Below are 24,780 nucleotides of genomic sequence, written 5' to 3'. Positions count from 1 at the left end.
TGCCTCCCGCAGTTTGGTCAAATTCATGCTGGTAGCTTCGAGAACACTGTCCAACCATCTCGTCCTCTGTCGTCCTCTCCTTGTGCCCTCCATCTTTCCCAACACCAGGGTCTTTTCCAGGGAGTCTTCTCTTCTCATGAGGTGGCCAAAGTATTGGAGCCTCAGCTTCAGGATCTGTCCTTCCAGTGAGCACTCAGGACTGATTTCCTTCAGAATGGATAGGTTTGATCTTCTTGCAGCCCATGGGACTCTCAAGAGTCTCCTCCAGCACCATAATTCTAAAGCATCGATTCTTCGGCGATCAGCCTTCTTTATGGTCCAGCTCTCACTTCCATACATCACTACTGGGAAAACCATAGCTTTAACTATACGGACCTTTGTTGGCAAGGTGATGTCTCTGCTTTTTAAGTAGCATATATATGAACATGCAACTAAGATTATGGAGAGCAGGATCCAAACAACATTGATGTGAAACTTTAGGAATCATCAGCATAAGCAGGGCTTTTTTGGTGATAGTACTGGCATGTCTTCTTCTTCACTGCCCATGGCAGCCATTTTGTGCTGGCAACCTCAGCACTTTTTCAGTATATGAGTACTGGTGCCTCATTTTTTACTATAAAAAGGAAAAGGAAATCGCCAAGTATAAGTGCCATCAAATGCAGTTGGGACACAAAGTTTAAGGAATGTGGTCAATATGGTGCTCTGCACATCCATAGGGGCACAGGTGGGACTGTCATGTGACACCATTAATAAACATACATTGGCCTGTCATGTGCTGATCTCTAATTCTCTGCAACACATTTGCATAAGCACCACACTACTATGTTTGGATCCCAGCCGTCTATTTGCCCAGTTTTTATGATGGTTCTTAGTAAAGCTGTTTTTAACGTAATATATGTATAAGTCTCTATTTCTTCCTTTCTGCACACAGTTTGAATTTATGCTTGCTACACGGAGAATACCACCAAGACAGTCAGCAATTGACTGACCACAGAGAGCTTTAGCTACACGCTTTAAAGTATGCAAGTACCGGGTTTTTTGGTGGAGCATTCAGAAAGAGAAGTTTAAACCAGTATGCAGAAAGATATTACCTCTGATGTGCCATTCCTAGAGTTAGTTATTGGAAATAAAAAATGTCAAAGATGAGCCTGTTATAAATCTTTCTGCCAACATATAAAATTCCTCTGGATATGCATTGCCACTGACCATTTCCTTATCTTTTCATTTGATTCATTAAAAAGCAAAATGGGGATTATATGATAGCCAAGACAGGACTGAAAAGAAAAAGAGAACATTAAAAAAAGTCATACAATCTTATTAATATATATTATGTGCCACAATGAAATCATTTTACCTAAGTACAAAATTACCTAGGTAATAGATTTATGAGCAATGAGAAAAGGCTGTTTTTCAGTGAAAAGTATTATTTTTTAAAAGCATTAAAATAAATTAATACTAATTTATCCTCATTGTCTAAACATTTGTTGTGCCTAACTGTAGGGGTGTTGCCTGATTTTATTCGGATTTTTTGAACGTTACACTTTTATCAGGGATGGGTGAATTTGGTCCCAGGCAATGAACTTTTCCAGACAATTTCTGGCAATTTTTAAATCACACCATTTGGTTTAATGTAGGCCCGTGATGAAGAAGATGATGCACTATGTTTTAACATATAGTTGCACGGCCTTTCATGTTTTGTACTGATCATCTGTGCAAAAAGTTGTCCTTCAGTATATTTCCCTCAAGAGTAGACTGCATCATGGATCTGCAGTTTTAAACTTTCTGATCATACTTGGAATAAATTCAGTGATTTGAGGAACAAAGGTCAAAATAAATAAACAAATGAGTCATCTTGACATACAAAAACTACTGTTCTCCCCAGAATAGGTAAATAATACTGATAGAAAAGTCAACTCTGGAAGAGTTTACAAAAGTTGGTTTAGGTGTGAAAGGTGGCATAGGAAGGGTTGTGTGGTGGGTGCTCTGGGTGTCATCACTGAGGGCGTGGGTGTCCCTGGGACCTGGCCTGCAGCTTGCCTGAGCCACACGTCTCTCCTGGGGAGTGACGTGGTGGCTTTGGCACCTGCAGGCTCCGCGCTGCCCGAAATGGCAATGTGGGGCTTGTGAACTCTATGGAGGTTCAGCGCAGCGTGCTCTGCCCTGGCTTGCCCCGCCCTTGGGTGCAGGGTATTTGCACCGCCCCGGGTGCTCAAGCAGCTAGCTCCGCCGCTGGTGAAAGCATTATATTACATGAGAACAGATGTCATGGGAATAAACGATACTTTGTCCTGTCCTTTAAAACACTAAAACTAGATATGTGTGAATTGGTGACTATGCCACTCTCGGTTTGGTGATAGGAGGACTATAAAAACATAGTGGATCCATGTGAACTTGTTTTTCTGCTCTAGACTAGAAGCGGGGGGGGGGGGGGGATTAAAGGGGTATAATGCTACTGAACCAAAGCTTTAATAACTTAGTGGTGCCGGTTAACTTTGAGCAGAGAGGCTTGAGATGTGAACTCACCTGGAAAGTGGTGCCCCATTGTGAGGTTACCCCAAACTTAAGTCTGGGATGGACTTGAAATGGAGTTCCCCCAGTTCCCCAGCTGCAACTAGCCCCCTCTGCCTTACCTCCATGAAGCCGGGGGGGGGGGCAGGTGAGAGTGGTAAAGGTAAAGGTACCCCTGCCCGTACGGGCCAGTCGTGACCGACTCTGGGGTTGCGCGCCCATCTCGCTTAAGAGGCCGGGGGCCAGCACTGTCCGGAGACACTTCTGGGTCACGTGGCCAGCATGACGAAGCTGCTCTGGCGAGCCAGCACCAGCGCAGCACACGGAAACGGCGTTTACCTTCCCGCTATAAAGCAGTACCTATTTATCTACTTGCACTTAAGGATGCTTTCGAACTGCTAGGTGGGCAGGAGCTGGGACCGAAAGACGGGAGCTCACCCCGCCGCGGGGATTCGAACCGCCGACCATGCAATCGGCAAGTCCTAGGCGCTGAGGTTTTACCCACAGCGCCACCCGCGTCCCCAGGTGAGAGTGAGGGGAGCTCAAAGACAGGCTTCTGTCTTTGCAAATGAGGCTCTTGTGCATACTCAGAAGCTCCTTTTTCAGCTTTGAGCAGGAGAGGGGCAGGTGCCTGTCTGTGAGCTCTCCTTGCTTTTGGCAATCTCCCCCCACTTTCTGTGTTGCTGTTGAAGCAGAGCTGGCAGATGATGTGTGAACACTCTCTGGGTTTTGCAAACCTTCCTTTCAAATGCTCAAAAACTTCCTCCTTGGTTTTCAAGCAAAGGAACAATTCAAAAAGCTCAGATTGTGTTCAGGGTTAGGGTTATTGCTGTAGCTCATTGTCAGAGCACATGTTTTACCTGTATAAAATCTTAGGGAGCTCCTGCCAGTGACTAAGGGGTAATCGGTTCCCCATGCTGGCTGGGGCTGATAGGAGTTGTAGTCAAGCACCATGTTGGCTACCCATGTAGACAGTACTGAGCTAGATGGGCAGGTTCAAAAACCGATAACAAAAACTTTGTAGCTTGAATAAAAATAAAGTCAAAATTAATCTGAACTATTAATCGGAAGCATACCAAAACAAATATAGTGCAAGGTTTTTCAGTAACTCAGTTGCAACTTTCTAGTGAATGTTTTAAATTAAAAACCCACTATTCTCCACACAAACATCCCTGACAATAACATTATTTGAGGGCAAAGGGAGCCTTTGTATGTGGCTCATCCTGCTTGATATTTAAGAGGTTTCTGCATGCATGAGAAGAAACCCGTATGCAGCACATCTCATTTGTCTAAATGGGACAAAAGACTGATCTTGCTGGTTTTGCATATGTCAAAAGGAGAGCAGGTTTTGTTTTTATTATTATTTAATTTGTCACATTTTCCAAGGCTATCGATAGTGGATGAATATGCTGATAACCCACTTGCTATCTTCGGGAGAAGAAAAGGCTAAGACGTAAACCCTACACAAATCTGGAGAGGAGTCGCCAAGATGCTTGAATGGTGCCTTGTAGGCCTCCATCCAGCAACTCCTGCAGCCAAGCTGGTGCCAAACATTTTGCTCTGCTTTCCTTTGGACCACAATGGCAAGGCCAAGAGTTTTGTTGCCTCCGTAGCCTAGGACCTCCATAAACATTGCCAAAATTGAGCCCCAGGGAGGTCACTTCTGTGCTGCTAACACAGCGGTTTGACTTCTCCCAAGGAGGCACACTCCACTATGCATGTTTTTGTTTTTATTGCTAAGGAGAAGGAAGAGTTGCATGTGGCATTTTCTACCTTGGGTGACAAAATAAGTTGACAAGCTTTGGATTCTACACAACTTTCCTTGAAGGGCTGGGGAGTCGATCTGTTCCTTTGTCGCAGGCACTAAAATGTATTGGGCTGGCCTTGGTCTTAGGCATCTTTTCACCAACCCTGCTCTTCTCTAATTTATTATTGGTACTGACAAAGGTGACACCATTGGATATCTATTCAGTAGGGCAGATTCATGTACACAGCAGCTGTATCTTAGAAGAATCCCTAGATCAAGGCCCAAGTGTGCAAAAGTGTGAAGAATTATAAATACACTTGACTGTTCTTTAAATACTGATAAAGTTGGGACACTATAAATTGGGCATCTGTGCATTGCCTGTGTGTGCTATCTTTAAGGTGGAAAGGGCTTAGTTTTTCAGAATTACATTACACCTACCCATTTGGTTCCTTTCTATTAATAAACAAAATTCATCGTTATGCACTTTTCAAAAAAAAAAGTTTAGCTGTGCCCACTGTGATGCCATGTTCACGTGCTCATCTAGTGTATAATAAAACATTTATTATTTCCATATTTAGACTCAGGGCAATTTTTTCTGATAATATGCCATCTAATTGCTTAATCAGAAAGGTTATATAAAATAGTTTTAACAGTAGGGGGCTTTTTAATTAACATCATAATGCAGAGCTGCACTGCAGCCTATTTTAGTATTGATAACCAAACTGGCTCCACTAAACCTACAAGAAACTTTGGTGGCTGTAGCTCTCCATACTTTTTTATCCTGCATTGAGAGAGCCAAGAGCTCATGAAATGCACACGCTTGTTGGGGTCACGACAAAACACTGCTCTTATCTGTAGTGGGGGAATGGAGTACAGTATCTAGATCTCAAATTAGGTAGCCATGGGCTGTGGCAAAGTCATAGAGAACATGCTTTGCAGGAAGAGCTTCAATCTCTGGCACCTCTGGGTAGGGCTGGGAAAGAAGATGTTGCCAGTCAGTGTAGGCAATAGTAAAGTAATTAGATCAATGGATTTGGTATAAGATGACTTCCTAATAGCCGGGATGAAGTGTCACAAAGCACCTTGCAGGCCGTTACTGCCTCATAGGGAATGTATTCCATGTCAGTCCCTATAGTTCAATATGGTCTACATTGACTGGCAGCAGCTGTCCAGGATTTCAGTCACGAGTCCTTCCCAACCCCATATGGAGATGCCAAGGGCCGAACCAAAGACTCTTTGCACTGCCAGTCAGGGTAGACAGCACTGGGCTGCCCAACAATGGTTCAATGTAGTATCAGGCATTTTTTGGGCTGTATCCAAAGTAGTGTTGAGTAATGCATCCCATCAATGCAGGATTTCTCCTTGCACAGCAGGATTCCCCACCCCAAAGTCTGTTCTAGGGGCTTCCCCAGCCCTACAGAGCAGGTTGGGGTAGTGGTGGCAGGGAGTTGCATTGCAGAAATGGAAATTCCTGTACTGGTGGGGCATGTGAGGTCGGTATCCAAATAACTTCGGGACATATGGGTCTGGTGTGTAGTGTATGAGCTTCTTATAAATCATAACTCATTGGTTAGGCAAGAATGATACAATAGCTTATGTGTGGAGGCAAGAACAAGAAGGTTGAAAGGAGTTGCTTCTCCGTGACAAATAATGTAGTTTAGTGAAGACCGAAAGTTTTGTTGCTTGGCTTTATAATTAAAAGTTATCTAAAAGAGGGAGTGAGATCTCAGCATGAAATCCTCCGCATTACAGCTTTTGCCCCTGGGAAGAACAAAAATTCTTGTTATCCAGTATGAACTCTCATCTGAATTGTCTCTCTTGCATGTGTATATATATATATATCTTTCTGAGTTTGCATAAGGTTGGCATCACTATAGTACTGTATAACTGAGATATGGCCACATGCAGAAATAAATGTGTAGTCAGCTAATGGTTCGTTTTTTAAAGTTCTAGCCAACTAAGTCAGAGTAGGCCCATGGAAGTCAGATACAACTATATTTTGGATGTGGGGAATAAAAATCCTATGTTTAAAATGAGTCACAGTAACTATTGCTAAAACTTGATGTCACTTAACAATAGACACTCATTCCTGCTTAGCTTTGTTTTCTGAAGTTTATGGCTGAGTCCAGTGGCAGAAACAATTGCAGTCCTATGGTGCTGAAGAAATGCTATCTAAGCCTTTGATATAATGTGAAAGAGACCGTTCCATAAGGACAATATGGTACTCCAGATTAAGTTCTGAATTTCTGGGAACCCAATTAGGCCATTCCTGAAGACTATTGAGCATCCCTTAATTCCATGCAGTTTCTATTGATGCAGTGCTTTCTGTATCATTCGGAAATATCCTGAATTCAGGAGCATAAAGTTTAAATTAGGAGCAACAGGCTGGCAGGCCATTGCAAATCCTGTAACTCGAGAGGAACAAGATTTGGGCCACTTACTCAAGGACCACAAGGTGGGGGAAGAGGGCTCATTTTGTACTATTGAGAGTAACTCTGCTAGAAATGTTGTGGCAGATTTCAATACGTACTTTCCCATGGCTGCAATGTACTGCACACGTTAAAATGATAACATAGGAAACGGGTCCTATTTCAACATCGGAAGGCTAAAGGCTACCAAAGTACATCAAAAGCACTCTGTTTGTCATCAGCAGCCTGCAAAACATTCCTCTGTCTTCACTCCCATGCACAGTGGTGGTGTTGTAGCACTGTTTATACATGCCCAAAGGGCTGTTTATGAATGGGGATGTTTAGACCACATTCATGTCATTTACAGCACTATGATACCGCTTTAAACAGTCATGGATTCCCTCCAAGAACCCTGATAGCTATAGTATGGTAAAGGTGCCGAGAATTGTTAAGAGAGCCCTATTCCCCTCGCAGAGCTACAGTTCTTGCAGTAGTTTAACAATCAGACCCTCTTCACAGTGAAGTATGATACTGCTTTAACTGAGTAGTGCAGATGGAACCATTGGAGCCATTTTTTATACAACAGATTTTCACCCACCCCCAAAGTGCATTTTAAAGTTAATTAGAAAGGGGAGTGGGGATGCAACAAATTAGCCTAAATTATACATCTTCAGCATAGCTTTATTTAGATCTGCTTGCAACACTTAATATATCTATTAAAGTATGGCCCAGCAAAATTGTAATGTATGTTGCAGTCTGAAATATTATGTAAATATTAGTGTATTTTCTGTTAGCTGATCCAATTGCCCCATAAAACCTAACTTTTTCTGCTCGCTTCTTAAATATTAGTAACTTGTTAGTGTATTCCATTTTCCTGTCAATACGTCTGCCTTACAGCTGATTAATTTAAAGATCTGGAATACATTGAATGCTTGTGTTTTTATTTTTTTTAATACCTGTCATAATGAACAATAAGCCACTGAATTAGCTTGAGGAAAGACTACTTTTTTACTTTTCTTTTCCCACCTCATTTCATTTTGATGGCATACCCTAGAACTGGATTTTGGACAGCATCAGAAATCACATTAGCAAGTATGACACATAAAATAGGACTCAGTAAGTTTTCAAGACATGTCTCTGGTTAAGTGGCAATTGCCAAAACTCCCTAAGAGTTAGCTAATCTATCTCTGTTAGAGAACTTTCCTGTTATAGCTGTAGGGGATATTATATCTCTTGACAGCTGCATTTAAGTTTTTGAAAATTATGAGATCATCTATTTCAACCTGGATGTCATATCTTAGCATCTCTTATGATGAAAGTCAGGATGCTAACTTTTTTTCTTTTTAAAAAAGAAATGTTCAGATATTGATGTTTCTTTTCTTTTGTCTTTATGTTTCAGAATGAAGAATAAATTTTGGTATTTCGAATTTGGCACTTCTGAAACTTTTTCAGCAACCTGCAAGAAGCTGCATGAATCCCTAGAAATAGAAGTAAGAAACTAATTGCTATATGTTATTCTAGCAACTGGAGGGTTATACGTGAAGCCAAATATTTATTTTAATCTATTCATTTATTTTAATTTATTTACATAATGTGTATCCCACAACTTCAGATTTATGTTCCCAGGGCAGGTAAGGGACTAGCTAGAAACAAAAAGTGCAATTTGAAATAAATAACAAACATATATATGAACCATTTCTTCAAAGACACATTAGGAAAGGTCTCTATACAAATAAAAATGTGGGAGAGATGCTGAGTTCAAAAGAGATGCAGTTAGACAACAAAATGCGTTCTACTTTGAAGCCATCTCCCCCAGTGTAATCCTGATGGCATTCTTTTGTTATAGCCCTGAGCATTTATTTATTTATGAATATTTATAAACTGCTTGTATTCCAAAGCAGTGTACAGAATTTTTCTAAATTTACAGTGTGACAATCCAGAAAAACAACATAAAATAATTTCCCAAATCTGCAATGACAGTGAAATAAAGTGACGGTTGATGAAACTTGAACATTGGAATAAGATTCAGTTTTGTTATTAGGCAATTATTAATTACAGTAGAAAAGGGAAAGAAGTTTGACCTTATTTCATTTCATTTTATACCTTGCCTTGCCAGTCACCTCTCATTCCACATAAGAAGAGCCCTGCTGGATTAGACCAGAGGTCCAATGCCTATGGGAAATCTGCAAACAGGATCTTAGAACAAGCATCACTTTTCCTTTCTGCAGTTTCTAGCAACTGTTATTCAGAAGCAAACAACCTCCAGCTATGGCGATACAACGTAGCAGCTAACAAGTGCAAAAGTAGGGTATAAAACCACCCTGAAATTCTTAAAGCAGCTGAAAAAGCAGGAAATCAAAACTTAGCCACTTAGCATCAGGAACCAACTGGAAAGTTTATGATCTCTATAGAGAAAAAATAGAGGGGGGAAAGTTGTGAAGGCAGGAATAGCTTTGGGAATGTAAATTTGAAAAACTTATTTCTATATATTCCATCTAAATTTTATAACCTTTAAAGATGAGTTCACGAAAACTGTACTCGCTTTCCTTAATTAAAGGTTAAAGAATGCATTTGGGGTGTGGGGGAACCATTCTTTTCATAAAGTAACTTTTGTCTGTGCACAGAACACCAGTTTGCGATTAGGTGAAGAATTTGAAGAGAGGAACAGAACCAGCATTCATAAGCGGTTGCCAATATCTTGGGACCATGTAGCCTCTTTATCCTGTCTTGGTTCTTATTGACTGTGGGTCTACAGCAGCAGGGTTTTCACCTATGCCATATGGGCAAACGGTGCAGGTGATTTAAGGGGTGCAGTCTTAAGCAGGTGCAATGCAGCTCAGACTCATAAAGAGGCACTCACTCAGCTCAGGAACTATAGTGAGCAGCCTGAGGCAGCTTTTACCTGCAGACCCTAACCAAGAAAGCTTTGAGACTCGGGGGACAGGGACACTACTTGAGTCTGCTCATTCAGACAAAGTGCCCAGAGGGTCTGACATGCTCAGAATCCACTCAGTACAGCAAAGGGCTATGAAGGACTATGAGTAGGAAGACAGCTATTCTGGGACCCTGAGCAAGGAGGCTGCATCCATTAAATGGTTAAGCCACAAGGAAGAATATTCCTGAACCTTAAAGCAACAGAGGCCCACAATCTAAGGAGGAATTTTAGTACCTATTATTCCATTCAGGGGCAGAGCCTTTTAAATGTTGTGATTTAGAAGTGGTTGCCCATTTGAAATCCAGATTGCGTAGCAATTTATGGTGGACGTCTAGCGGTGAAAAGAGAGGCCCAGTGACTTAACTAACACTGTAGAGAGATTTAGAAAGTTATTCTTGGTGTGGAGAAAGATTCAGCACAAACAGAACATATTTCTCGACAAACCATTAATTTATGGAATTGACCAATGCAAGATGTGACACCTGACACTGAATCGGGGGTTAGGGACTTGTAGCCCTCCATATGTTGCTGCACCAAAATTACTGTCATCCATGACCGTTAGCTATGCTGGCTGGAGATGATGGGAGAGTGACAACATCTGGAGGGCCACAGACTCCCTACCACTGCTTTTAAGAGAGATGTGGTAAACTGATGGAGATTAGGATTGTCAATGGCTGTTGCCCATGATCGCTAGATGGAATGTCAGTGTTCAGATGTAGCTTGTTGCTGAGCACCAATTTCTGAGGAGGGCTATCGGCAATAAATATGACACAGAGACTTCCTGGAATCCCTGACGATTGTGCGAAACAGGATTCTGGGCTGGTTTCAGTCTGATCCAGCAGGGCTTTTCTTAGGATAGTGTGCAGCCCCATGTTACAAAGTCCTTTTCTTCATTCTTTATCATTATCTATTTATGCCACTTTTATACATGGCGCTGTGTACTAAATACCATCATTTTATCTGACAAACACAATACCAAATAAAATATATTTGCTTTTCTTAATTCAACTTTGATATGTTAGCACAATGGAAATGGACATGTACTGAAAATTCCTCTGTCTGAACAAAAGAATTTATCCTTTAGTAATTCTGAAAGTAACTCATCACAGCAGGACTCTGAGGCCTAGTGAAATAATTGTCTTAGTATACTGCCTGCTGTGTTCAATATTGAGTGAATATGTTCCCTGCACTATCTTATATCACAATTCTCCCTTTATTTAAATAATTTTAGTCAGTTTGGGGGGCACAAGACCTTTATAAATTAACAGCAGGGAAATACCAAAGGTGTCAGATTGCATATTTATCATCTTTTTCGTGTAATACTTAAATATGTATTAAGAAGTGACTGACATAAATTAGGCAGATTTCAGAAGCCACAGGCTGTGGCTTGTAGAGGACCCCCTTCTGCTTGACATTTCATCCTTGTCAAAGATCAAATTATTTTAATTTAGGCTGCAAATTATAAGGAATGAAGACTTCTTTGTGGGAATTCCCTGTGGTAATCTGACTTTTGTTGTTACTGCTGCTTGTCAGTGTGCAAAAGATATAATATGCATGCAAATAAGGTTAAAAAATATGTACTATCTAATTATCCAGCCAGTACATTCCACTTGAAGACAGTGGGAGGCCTGACACACAGTATGTGTTTGATTCATTGAGGCCTGCAGGGTATTTACACAAGATTACTTTTAATTATGAAATTAATATCTGTTTATCGAGAATGTATAGCAGTAAGTGAGTATACACATGAGCAGAATTTTTAGTAAAAAAAGAATTCGTCTTTATGTTTAACATGTATGTGAGGTGTAAAAGCAAACCGCAAAAGTTTGCTTCCAATACAAAACTTAGACACTTTCTCACCCCTCACTGAAAAGGAAGTCAATAAAAATATTTTTCATCCCAGCTGCCAAGTGATTCTAAGATGTGTTACTGGAGGTTTTAGGCTGCCTTTCATTAATATTGTATGCAGATTTAAACTTTTGATCCAGAAAGGCAAATTTTGGAATGGAAACCTAATGGCTCTGAGTCCTCTTTCTTCCTCCCACTTTCAAACATTATGTATGGCAACACATAGAACATATACAAATGGCTACATTTCAGAAAGCCTGAAATCTAGAATGGGCAGATAAGAATGGAAATAAATATATACCAAGTAGAAGGGACAGGTTAGGAAAAAGCAAGATAGGATAAGGTGAGATTTCAGTGGTCCAGGGTTTATTAATTTTTAAAAAGTGAACCTTGGGAAGGGAACTGAAGGCAACAGTGACTAGCTGCAGATGAGCTTGCACCATCTGGAACATTTGCACCAGCACAACCTATTAGGCACACTGCTCTGAGCTCATTGGACATTGTACATTAAGCACAACATTATCATAGGGGTAAAGTGAACAAATTCTAGTCAATGTACCTGGATTCCATGAACCTTCCTATTGGACAGGTCATGTTGGCCTGGAGGTAGACATGTCTGGTCAGTGAGGTCCCATTGCCTCCATTTTGTATGATCCATATAAGAGTTCATTCGTGTGGAATAGAGTAGGACTGGGCTAGCCAAGGAATAACAGAGAACCCTTTACTGTATTTTCCAGTAGGACTTATTCCTTTTGTTCCTAAAATTTCTTGGCCACATTTTCTACAATAATATCTCCTCAAGTGACATATGAAAGCAGTTAATGATAAAAGGCCGTAAAACTAATAAAGCACCATTAAATAACACATCGTTAATAATATTAATCACAAACCAGGGTCTTGGGATCTACCTGAAGTTAGATTCGCCTGCCCTAAAACTGAACAGCTAAAACCATGATGAATTAAAAGGACAACAGCAAAGTACAAAACCAAGTTACTATCTCAGCAACAGAAAGCTAAAAATAAAAGAAAACAAAAGCCCAAGAGACTGGATAAGCCTTTTATTTAGATGATTTTAAAATTAGATTCAAATCATCATGATGTTAGTACACGTAAGCAATCGTTTAGTATCTCACCCTTTTTGGCAGTGAAATGAATGATAGAGCAACACCCTAATTTAGCAACAAATAATGGTTGGGGTTCAAATGGTGAATTAAAGGACTTTGGAAATATTAATACATGGACCTGGAAGGATAGTTCTTCTTTCTACATCACTGTTTGATGTCTAGGTTGCATGTGGGGATGGAATTAACGTATTATAACAACTCAATACCCTACGGTAGTTAAATATCAACTTGGTAACCATATGGTACAATTTAAGTCTGTATTACCCTTGCCCCAAAAGGTGGCTTTCAACACACTTCATCACAATTCAACAGCATTTTTGTTTCAATTTTCTGAATAAATACATTTTTATATGCAATTTTAACTAATCTGCAGGTTTTGCCAGAAATGTCCCATAATAATAAAATAGAACTTTTGTATATACTTTTTACTAATATAGGCAGTTTCCCCCTAACATATATAACACTTTTGTACACATTGTTTAGTCAGAGAACTGTATCACAAAATTTGAAGATGTGCCAATTTTGAAAGAGAGCTGTTTTTGTTGTTGTTTGCATATTGATTCAAGAAGTGTGTGTGATGAAGTCTCTTATGGAAATGCAAACAAAACCAGTTTTCTCCCCTAGCCCAACTGTCAGCCCATTATTTTTTCTCCACCCTTTACCACTTTCCTCCTCCTTGCTTGTCACTCAAAGATGGTTCCTAATGCTGGCAAGACCCTTTGTTCACACCACGAACAGGTGCAGCTCCACACTTAAACTTCCATCATTAGATGTGCTGTGGTGACATTTGAAGGCCTATGACACTATTAGGTGCCATTACTATTTCTCATCTATGTTCAACTTCTCATTTGCCATCTATTTCTTTCTTCTAGTCCTCTGTCAACAGAGAGGCACCCTGCACTACCCTCCATAGGTCATTAAACAGGTAAAGGTACCCCTGACCATTAGGTCCAGTCGCGGACGACTCTGGGGTTGTGGCACTCATTTATATAGGTGGAGGGAGCTGGTGCTTGTCTGCAGACAGATTCCGGCTCATGTGGCCAGCATGACTAAGCCACTTCTGGCGAACCAGAGCAGTGCGCAGGAATGCCGTTTACCTTCCCGCCAGAGCAGTACCTATTTGTCTACTTGCACTTTGACATTCTTTTGAACTACTAGGTGGGCAGGAACAGGGACCGAACAATGGAAGCTCACCCCGTCACGGGGATTCAAACCACCTACCTTCTGATCGGCAAGCCCTAGGCTCTGTGGTTTAAACCACAGCACCACCCACATCCCTTCCATAGGTCATTACTTAATAATAAACCATAATAATAAGAAGAACTGGGAGACAAATTGGGAGTTATATGCCTGTCACAAAGACATCCGTGGAGTGTTGTCATGATTCTTACCCTAGATTACTAGGTGAATATAGCTTTCAACACTTATTATGAATTAAGGTCAGAATTAGAGCCATATTATATAAAAATTAAGGTCAGAATTAGAGCCATATTATGTTAAAAAAAAAAGCAACATCACAATACTTTACTAATAAGGTGTGAGATGTCACAATAGATCAAAGTGGAATCCAAAAAGCATTTGAAATCTGAAAGGAATCGTAGCTTGACTCAAGAGGCTAGCTGTTGCAGTTCTGCTTCTACTTGGGCCACTTTCACAAAGGAGATTTCAAATTTTCACTCGCTGAAAGAACCAGATTGAGAAGTTAGCTGTTCCTAAAACAAAATATGAGCAAAATATTACCATATGCTGAGGCATTATGTAAATGGCTGTAACTGTAGTTTGGACTGATTTTAACCATACCATTGTATACTTCCTATAATCATACCAGTGCAAACCTCCCACAAGAGATATGCCTGGTTAAAATGAAGAAAACCATACAGAAAAGTAATATATTAAAACACCTGAAACTTGGTTGAATGAATAGAAGCAAGTTTGAAGACTGATGATGTAGCGAACCATTTAAGTGAGAACCTCCCCTTCTGGATTTGGCTAGTTCTATATTGTTGTTTTTCTCCAAAAGCTCATCAAATAATACAGAAGGTAGAACTCCTGACCTTTTCTTTTGAGTGCCACGGGTAAATGAAACCTTTGACAGAGAGAGCTAAAGGGCCCATTGTTGCTGATTGTGACGATAGCTTGAACAAATACCAGTATTTGCTCACTAAGCTCTGTGATGTCATCACAAGTGCCTTCAAAACTGGTGACTATCGGGGACTAGATTTGAGGGCATTAGTTCTTTCGCTATCACATTTTTCCATTTTCCATTTCACAGGTGCCCTACAGTTCAGGGCCGGGGTGTGGAGAAAATGTTAGTGGTGGGGTCCAGACACGGGCCTCTATGCTTATTTGTATTGTGTCAGAAACTGAAACATAGAAAATGAGTATGTATGGAAGTGAGCTCATGTAGCAGGTTAATTCTGATAACTGATTTCTCCCTTTATTTCTCTCTTCTTCTTTTCCTGGCAAGTGTGATGGATTTCAGATAGACTTAAACAATATTTCCCTGGAAGGGATTGCCATTTTGAACATCCCAAGCATGCATGGAGGATCAAATCTTTGGGGTGAGACCAGGAAAAGGCGAAGCCATCGTCTATTTGAAAAGAACAGGTCAGATAAAAGAACCACTGTTACAGATGCTAAGGAACTGAAGTTTGCATGCCAAGGTGAGAGTCCAAGTAGAAATAAATAAAACTTCAAGATTTTATGTATACTTTTACAAATAGTTGATGACTGTTCAATGTATGAGAGATTATCTGGCAGCAAATCCTAAAGGTGAGGATTTATAGAATAATTCTAACTAGGTCAGGTGAAAAGTTTAGATCTTTCAGCTATCTAAACAGCCTGCTTCCTGTCTGGGCTCAGATTTGGTGATTTCTTAACAGCTTCAGAAAAGGATTTCTGTTTTCAGATTAATGTCTTTTCCTAGCCTATATATATAAAGTTATTTTAATATGTTTGTGTATCCCTGGTTTTGCATTAGTCTTGTGCTAATGTCTGTTATAAGGGACGCGGGTGGCGCTGTGGGTAAAAGCCTCAGCGCCTAGGGCTGGCCGATCGAAAGGTCGGCGGTTCGAATCCCCGCGGCGGGGTGTGCTCCCGTTGCTCGGTCCCGGCGCCTGCCAACCTAGCAGTTCGAAAGCACCCCCGGGTGCAAGTAGATAAATAGGGACCGCTTACTAGCGGGAAGGTAAACGGCGTTTCCGTGTGCGGCTCTGGCTCGCCAGAGCAGTGATGTCACGCTGGCCACGTGACCCAGAAGTGTCTCCAGACAGCGCTGGCCCCCGGCCTCTTGAGTGAGATGGGCGCACAACCCCAGAGTCTGGCAAGACTGGCCCGTACGGGCAGGGGTACCTTTACCTTTACCTTTAATGTCTGTTATGCTGGGTTGAGAACTGAGACACAAATATAAGCTTACTTGTTAATATCTGTTCCATTATTTCTTTATACTGAATGAATATCCTGGCAGATGTTTTTATTTCCAGAGTGAAGCAATAATTGCTAGCCCTGTCAAAGCCACAGATTTGAGAGCACATCCAGGAGTTTTCTCAAGTTCTATTTTCCCCCCTAATATTTTAGTTTTCTTAATAGGACTTGGTAATTCATCTGTAAATTAGGGTTCCATTATGTCTACAGGTACCACATGTCAAAGGGAATGTAGCCTTATTTTGAAGCACTCCATGTAATCCAAAACCAACCAAATAGATGTGTTACAATTTGGCTAGGGTTAGAATGCCATGCAGGTAGGGGAGGGGGATAAATCTGTTTGGTTTGCACTATATTGAGAATCTTCCTAAATTCACACTTCCTCAACCAATATGCCAGCCGAAACAAGGAGGGGCCATGAGGAGAATGGAGCCATAGAAACCTTCACCCAGGGCCTAAATGCAGGAGAGTGTATGAGCTGCTGTTAGGCAGAATACTAGGAGCAGAGATTTGTGGTGGAGAGATACAGTGGCCAGGGTTGAGGGGTTTAACTCTATTCTCACCACCACTTTCCCTCTGCAAGCCCTTTGACTGCTGTTCCTCTCAGACAAGGTTTCCCAGTGAGAGAAAGTAGCTGGGGAAATGGCTGCAGAGGAAAAGTGTTAGGCACACATCACCTCTGCCCCCCACTTCCTTTCCCCTGAGAATGCCCTCTCTTCCCTCCCCTTGTTTGACACAACATACTTAGCTCCAGCCTGAGGGGCTTTCTATACCATTAAGAGAAAAGTGTGCCACGCACAACTTTATATATAAAGTCATACCTCGGGTTACAGACGCTTCAGGTTGCGTTTTTCGGGTTACGTATGCACCGAAACCCGGAAGTACTGGAACAGGTTACTTCTGCGTTTTGGCGGCTGCGCATGCGCATAAGCGCTAGAGCGTGCTTTGCGCATGTGCAGAAGTGCTGAATCACAACCCACACGTGCGCAGACACAGCGCTGCAGGTTGCGAACGCTGCGGGTTGCGAACGTGCCTCCCACACGGATCATGTTCACAACCCGAGTGTCCACTGTATATATTATTTCTGCAGCACTATGATGGGGAAAGTTACGCTGGGTAAAATGGCCTTTTATGCAGCTTAAAAAACACAGAGGTACATCAGAGTATTGCAAATCTTTTCAGGTGGAAACAAGTAGGGCAGCCTGAATTTCACAGAAGGCTTAGCCCAAGCTCTCTCAAATGTGACCTGGGTTTTGGAGTCCCATCTATCCCAGAGCCTCAGACTGTATAACAATTGCAACAAATGGAGGAAGTCACACAATCTTTTCCCCTCTCCCAGTACAACCAAAGCAATTGTGATGAGCAGCAGATTCCAAAAGCAACACGGTTTTCCTATCTTTGGCTTGAACCCCTGTTCTTTTCCTACCCGTTCTCCTTTTTAAAATGTGAGCTCTAGTCCAAAGCGGAGAGTTTCATTTTCACATAACATGTGAGAATGCCTAAAGCTAGCAAGACACTTCTCACTCCCAGGCACATACCTCTGCACATTAAATTATTTCAAGGATTAATTTTAATATGCTCATGTGCGTGCTACTCTAAAGGGATGGAGTCAAATGTCTGGGAGAGCCTACGCCAGCCTGGTGCAATCCCCATCAGCTAGAGAGCATCAGGATGGGGAATGATGGTCCAGGATCTGTGTGGCCTTTGCGGTTTGTAAGCATTATTCAGTTTCCTAAAGAAGCTGCATGTTTCCAAACAATTGTTCAGAGACTTCACAGCAGTTGCCAGCTAGATTGGCTCTAACCACTGTCATACCCTTTACTATAACTACTGACATTCCACTTTTGTCTTCAAACCAGATGTCATCCATTACGGAGAACATTCTCTCTGCAGGTGCATTAAAGTCTCTGCATGCCAAAACAAATTCAGCAAGCGGCAGAAGATTTTTTCTGATGTGCTTTTAAAGAAGTGATTTAGAAATTTCACCCATCTAACAGCCAGTTCTCACCAGCAATTTAAAAAAACAAACTCTGTGTGTGTGTGTGTGTGTGTGTGTGTGTGTGTGTGTGCGCGCGCGCGCGCGCAAGCACACATTCAAGAGAGGGAAAGAATTATAATTCACATGAATGTGAACCATGTTCATAGCTTTGGGCAAGAGTCTGAATGCTAATAAGGATGCAGATCTTCATGCAACTTTTATTTCAAATATTTGGTGATGTTCATATATTGCCAGTGTAATACATTTGATCTTGAGAAACATGTGGTTGTAAAGGGAAACTGCAAGCTTCTATATATCCTAGCACAATGAACACCATTATAGTAGGTGTGGAGTGAGACCACTCCTTAAGAAACCCTCACTGGATTCAGAAAACTAAGGAATTACTATCCTTCTTAGCCAAGGTTCTTGAGTGAATGGTTGCAGCCCACATCCAGGCTCTCTTGGATGAAGCCAATTTTCTAGATCCCATTTCAATCAAGGTTTAGCCCCAGTTTGGACATGGAAGCTACTTTGGTTGCCCTGTATGCATCCAACCCTCCAACTCCAACTCAGTCAGCTCTGCCAACTGGCCAGCTGCTTCTTCAGCTCCTCTGGTCCAGCTAACTCCCCCTCTCTTACAGAGGTGTCCAACAACAGTGGTGTGGGAATCTCTTACCCATCGCTACTTGAACTCCCTGCTGCTGCTGCCGCCACTAATCTTGGGCTCCTGGTCCTCTGGCAGAGCCTGTCCAGGCTGGCACCACAGTCCCAAGTCAGCTGTAGGGGAAAATATTTCTAATTTAACTTTCCATACAAGAGCGCATTACTCCATATTGCTGAAATTATTAAAAAAAAATTAAACTATTGGCTTTTGTGATCAGCCATATGCTCAAGAGTAACAATTCAAGGGGGTTTGAAGAACAAATGTAAGATGTTCAAAGGTGTATTTATGTATTAACAGCTAGAATAATCAACCCTCAAATTAATACTGTTTATTATCAATAATTTGCACTTCAGTATCAGTGCACTTTTATGTATTGAGAGAAGTGTTAATTAGCAAATTTTTAATATAAAAAAGTTCTCATTGTTAGGGGGAAAGACCATCCTCAGTACCTTTTATTTTAATTCCCTTTTAGAGCAACACATCAGAACCAAAATGACCTCATAAATAAGCATGTGCCCTCAACCCTCAGATCTGCTGCTTAAATTTGACCCCTATCAATTAACTTACTAGATTTACCTACAGATTTAACCAATAAAAGCTTGAAAACCTAGTTAAAACAAGTTAAGTTCAATAACAGCAAAAATACTGCTAATTCATTTGTGAATTACCTCTTTACACCACAGATTTTGAGGTTTACAGCTCAACATTTCCCACTGTGACCCTAATGCAAATCACCAGCAGAATGCAGGTAGCATTTACCAGTTTGTTGTAGTCTTCATGACTACAATACATTTATATAGGACAAGAGCATAAACTTGTTTGACTCCTTATCAGTCTAACAAAAGCAAGTTCCAGCATTTTACATCATTCACCTTTCTTTTTTTGACAGCTGTATAACAATGTCATTCTCCATGCTGTTCATGCTAGTTAAATGGGTTCTTTCTTTTTCAATTATCTAGCAACATTTTTGTCAATTATCTAGCAGCTCACATTATCAAAACTTGCCATAAACTGGATAGTTCAGTCACATTCCTATAATGATGGAACATATGTTTAAAAGGCACCCGTGTCCCGACAGAAATCAAACATGTGGCCTAAGCGAAAAGAGATCTGATGTATGTGCTATTAAAGGAATCTAGTTTCTGGATTCAGCGCTTCTGAATTCAGTGGCCACAATGTCACCCTTCCTTTCAAGTTGTTGCAAATAGTTCCTTCTTTTTTAAAGGAAACCTTCCCTATTATCTTTTGTTTTAGCAGAATCAATTCATTTTCCAGAGGAGAGATCTGCCTTTCCCATGCGCCAGTTTGCTAAGTGAAAGGTTTTTACCTGCTCAGCTATGAACCCAGGCCAGAGCTGAGAGCGCTACTCTAAAGAAGCATTTGAGAAATGTGGGGTTTTGAAAAGACATGCTATTCTGAGGCTCAGCTTAGAAGAATTAAAAACAGATTTCACACAGCCCTTTATATCCCTTTATGTGGGAACAAGAGTGCCATCCGTAGCCCTAACAAACAAAAGCATAAAACCAAAGCAATTTAAACCAGTGTTGGAGAAACTTTGGTTAGAAATATAAACATTTGCGCAAAGGTACTTTCAAGTTTTCAACAAGTTTGGGTAGGTTTGTTACAGAAAAACTTTAAATACATTCCTACATCAGCAGGTAGTAGTTTCTCAGTGCCAGTATAGTAGAAAACATAACTCATTACTTATCAGACCTATTAATTTATATCCCCAAACCAATATACAAGACCCTTCATTGATATGGCATGGAAATTGAAAATCATAACCTTCTTGGATTTGAAAGGTTAGAATACAGAAAAGCACCTGACAGATACAGTATTCATATGTAATTGTGGGGGTGTGAGGAATGTGTGTCTTTGTTTCCTAAACAGCAACTCCTAGGCACACATTGTTGCAAGTGCTTTTGAAACTCCAGGGAGTTTTTAAGTCAGACTCACTGGTTAAGGATATTGGCTTATTAACCATTGTATGCCACTGTGGTTGAGATGTCATTGATTTCATCCAGATGCCACTACCAGCATTTAAAAACTCGTTACCATAGAAGCCAACTCCTAGGGGCCAAAGGAGCTTTGGCTCCCCATAAAATATTTGAGGGACTGCAGGGAGATCAAACCTATCCATTCTTAAGGAAATCAGCCCTGAGTGCTCACTGGAAGGACAGATCCTGAAGCTGAGGCTCCAATACTTTGGCCACCTCTTGAGAAGAGAAGACTCCCTGGAAAAGACCCTGGTGTTGGGAAAGATTGAGGGCACAAGGAGAAGGGGGTGACAGAGGACGTGATGGTTGGACAGTGTTCTCGAAGCTACCAACATGAGTTTGAACAAACTGTGGGAGGCAGTGGAAGACAGGAGTGCCTGGCGTGCTCTGGTCCATGGGGTCACGAAGAGTTGGACAAGACTAAACGACTAAACAACAAAGCCCCCCCCCCAAGTAGAAGGCCATTGCTATTGAAATGGTGTGCGTGCCCTGTGTCATGCAATCAATGGGGCATGGCTTACCTGCCCCCCCTATTTTATTCAAGTCTGCACCCCTGCTTTAATATCAATGAAGCTGGTAGATATTCTCTGGGTCCAGAATTGAAATGATAAATAGGGTCCTTGCCTGCAGTGGCTCAGTTAATTGTTCCATCAGTCTTCTGATTCCTCAGATATCCACAGCAGCTCAAAGCGACTTGCCTAGGCTACCAATCACCATTCACTAAACGGCAACAGAAAGATGTAAATCTCCAGATGTCATTGATCTACAACTCCCAGAGGGATGTGAGGGGCAGGTGAGGCTCATCCACCTAGGAAGGTAGCCCATCTAGGAGAATGAAAACTCTGGTCCTAAACCCCCACTGCCTTGTGGGATAGCTTCAGGAGAAGAAAAGGCTAAGGGGTAAACCCTACACAAAACTGGAATGCAGTCCCTCAGGTGGTTGGATGACGCCTTGTACGCCTACTTCCGGAAACTCCTACAGCCAAGCTGATGCCAAACGTATTGCTCTGATTTCCTTTGGACTACATCAGCAAGGCCGAAGTTGTGGGAGGTAGGGAGGTCAGGTCTTGTCATCTCAGCAGCCCAGAAACTCCATACACACTGCCCAGGCTTGCACACTAATGCAATGATTTGACTTCACCCTCGGAGGTGCACTCCATTGTTTCTCGAAACAGACTGATGTCAACAACTCCCAGAATCCCTCCCCATTGGCTTAGCTCCCTGGCCCTGGTGGGTGATTCCCACTGGTTCCTCCCGTCCCTATTGCAAATGAAGCAGCACTCTTTAGCACAGCACTCAGAGTTCAATTAGGGCAACCAGAGTTGGTGGGATTCATGGCAGATGGCGAGATATCCCCTTGCTGGAATTCTGTTCGGCAAACATATGCCTCGACAACGCCGCAAAGATTCTAAAAACATGCTTCAAGGGCTTGTGATAACCGAGGACTAAAAAAAATAAAATAAGTGCTTTAGCAAGACACATGAATGACAGCCAGTGTGTTTGTGACCCAGTTACTTGGAAATAGCTGGTACAGAAACAGTTGGCACTCAACTTTAAATAAAACTATAGAACTCTCTCAGCCTCTCCACTCTCGCTGTGTAAATGTGAAAGTACTGTAAATCCTGTTGACAGTTATTGCCATATCTATTGGCACACAGTCAACACCAGCTATTTGAAAAGTGTTGTGCCGCAGAGCTAGTGCCCATTACCTGTCTCCCTATATTTTCTTACAATTTATTTTCACCCCAGCAGGCAGCACCTCACAATGCCATTAATTTGTAAGGCGGCTTGTTCTTTCCAGTGCAGCCTGTTTACAATATGCTCATGTAAACAACCCAGGAGTTTACTGGCAATGCTTTACGGTGTCAGAAGGGACACCACAATTTAAAAAGCAGTAGAGGGGGAAAGAGCAGGTCAGGCAGGTCACCCACATCCCCAGCTCGCCTCCTAAACCCTGGGTCAGTCTTCCTCCTCTAAAAAAGGATGTCAGTGCCTACATAATCCATTGGACTGAGCTAGATGGTAGTAGATATAATTTAAAATACAAAAGCTGCAATCCAGCTGCACACTAGATTTGAGTACACAGATTGGACAGCAAGGGAAGGGTGTCTGGAGCAGATGATAACACGTAAGCACGTGTGGCGATGATAATGGGAAGAAAGGGGAAGTGGAGGAAAACAGATCAGACAGCAGCCAGCAGAGGTCCCTCTAGATGAAGGATAGCCAACCGTCTTAGAGACATCATTCCAGTTTTGAGGGGAAGCAGGTGAATTTTATGGGGCAGTGGTTGGTTTCATCTCTAAAGACGAGGTGACATCATAATGTATTATTGCCAAGGGCACTCTGTTGCAAAAGGACAGGAAGTCACAGCTTGAATGAGCAGCAAGGCTTTTGTATGTTGTTGTTTTTTAAAAAGGTACCTCTCCGGGTGCAAGTAGATAAATAGGGACCGCTTACTAGCGGGAAGGTAAACGGTGTTCCGTGTGCTGCGCTGGCTCACCAGATGCAGCTTGTCACGCTGGCCACGTGACCCGGAAGTGTCTGCGGACAGCGCTGGCCCCCGGCCTATAGAGTGAGATGGGCGCACAACCCTAGAGTCTGTCAAGACTGGCCCGTATGGGCAGGGGTATCTTTACCTTTACCTTAAGATGAACATTCTTAAGGTTCATTTGTCCGCTGAAACTTTACAAATATTTTACAAAGGGTCCTGCAGAAGGGGCAGATAGTCATAAACCCAAACATCTCCAACTGAAGGAGAATTGTTTCAGCTACAGGATGTTATTTAAATCTTGTTTTTAACACGCACCATAACCATCTATAAGTGAAATACGTTACACTGAATAGAACTCCTTTGCAAAATAGCTTAAGGAATTAGACATTTCTATATTCAAGGGATAAAGAATAAGCTTTTCTTCTGAAGCAGGTTATTTTCCACAACATCCAGCGAAGAATACGCAGGAATATCTCATTTGTATTTTGGGAAATTATTAATCTGAAGATCCAGGTGTCCAGGGCAGGGTTAAATGGATAATATAGTGTCAGGCGTCTCTAGGGAACATGTGTCTGCAGTTAAACAAATTGAATAGCGATGACAGATTTTCCTGCCTCCTCATATAAAGGTCAGCGGGAGAAACCATCTATTTGGCATTACAAGATATAAGTGTGACTCTTAACCAAACCCAAATTCAAACACCTTATCATACTAAAGTCAATTATTTTAATGTAATCTTTTTTTATTACAATTATTCACCATCTTGAAAGATCCCTAATACAGAAGAGCCTCAGAATTATCCGGCTCTTGAATGAATCCAATTTTTCCACCTCAGACTGAATTTTTATCAGTTACTGAAATGTTTTCATAGCACATAGCGCTGTTTTAAATCACTATGCTAAATTACAATAACAATATGGATTATTTTCCCTGCAAAGGAAGCACCTGTAATCGTATGTTGTTAATTACTCCTCCTCCAACCCCCAGTATTTTGGGGGGAAATAATCCACTTACAATTACAAATAATTTATATCTGGAAAATTTTCAGAGAGGTGGCTAACAAACATGGCAACACAAATCAAAGAACAAAACAGATGTTCTGAATCTGTCAAAGAGATTTTTTTAAAAAACAACGACAGCAACAAATGGAAGTATTGTATTAGAGGCTATTTAGCCATCCACTTTTCTTCTTGTCCAAAAATACCTCACAAAAACATTGGATACAAACAGTGGGTCAGAGCCAGAGATCCTGTGAGTGGAGCTCCAACCATAGAACTTTCCGCTCTGAGAAGCAAGAAGGTACCATATTTTTTTCTGTCTATAAGACACCCCCATGTATAAGATGCCCCCTATTTTGGGGGACTCAGATTTAAGAAAATGGCCTCGGCACTGTCCGTGTATAAGACGCCCCCTAATTTTTGACATAATTTATTAGAGGGAAACCTAGTCTTATACATGGGAAAATATGGTCCCCTCTGTCAATCTACTTCAGAAGACCCTCACTTGTGTGAGTGACAGGCTCCACAACATCCCAAGTCCTTTCACAGAGAGGAGGATTCTTTCCATTTGCAGATGAGCTGCTCTGGATCCAAGCCTGCCAGGTGCTTGGAAAACACAACACAAGCCACTTTGCCAGCCCTGTGCACAGTGCTTTGAG

The 24,780-nt window shown here is 41.6% G+C and overlaps 1 protein-coding gene across 6 annotated transcripts in view; it reads left to right on the top strand.

Moving 5' to 3' along the window:
* Positions 1 to 24,780, top strand: part of DGKB (diacylglycerol kinase beta) — a 251,336-nt gene that overhangs the window by 185,474 nt on the left and 41,082 nt on the right. For all 6 annotated transcript variants that reach the window (XM_077936981.1, XM_028750678.2, XM_028750679.2 and 3 more), the window contains 2 exons: positions 8,063 to 8,153; positions 15,038 to 15,233. In XM_077936981.1, coding sequence (XP_077793107.1) covers positions 8,063 to 8,153; positions 15,038 to 15,233 — 287 coding nt within the window. The remainder of the gene's footprint in view (positions 1 to 8,062; positions 8,154 to 15,037; positions 15,234 to 24,780) is intronic.

Source organism: Podarcis muralis, chromosome 12, assembly GCF_964188315.1.
Source record: "Podarcis muralis chromosome 12, rPodMur119.hap1.1, whole genome shotgun sequence".
Lineage (NCBI taxonomy): Eukaryota > Metazoa > Chordata > Lepidosauria > Squamata > Lacertidae > Podarcis > Podarcis muralis.
Note: the sequence above shows the minus strand (reverse complement) of the source record. Positions and strands in the feature narration are given on the sequence as shown.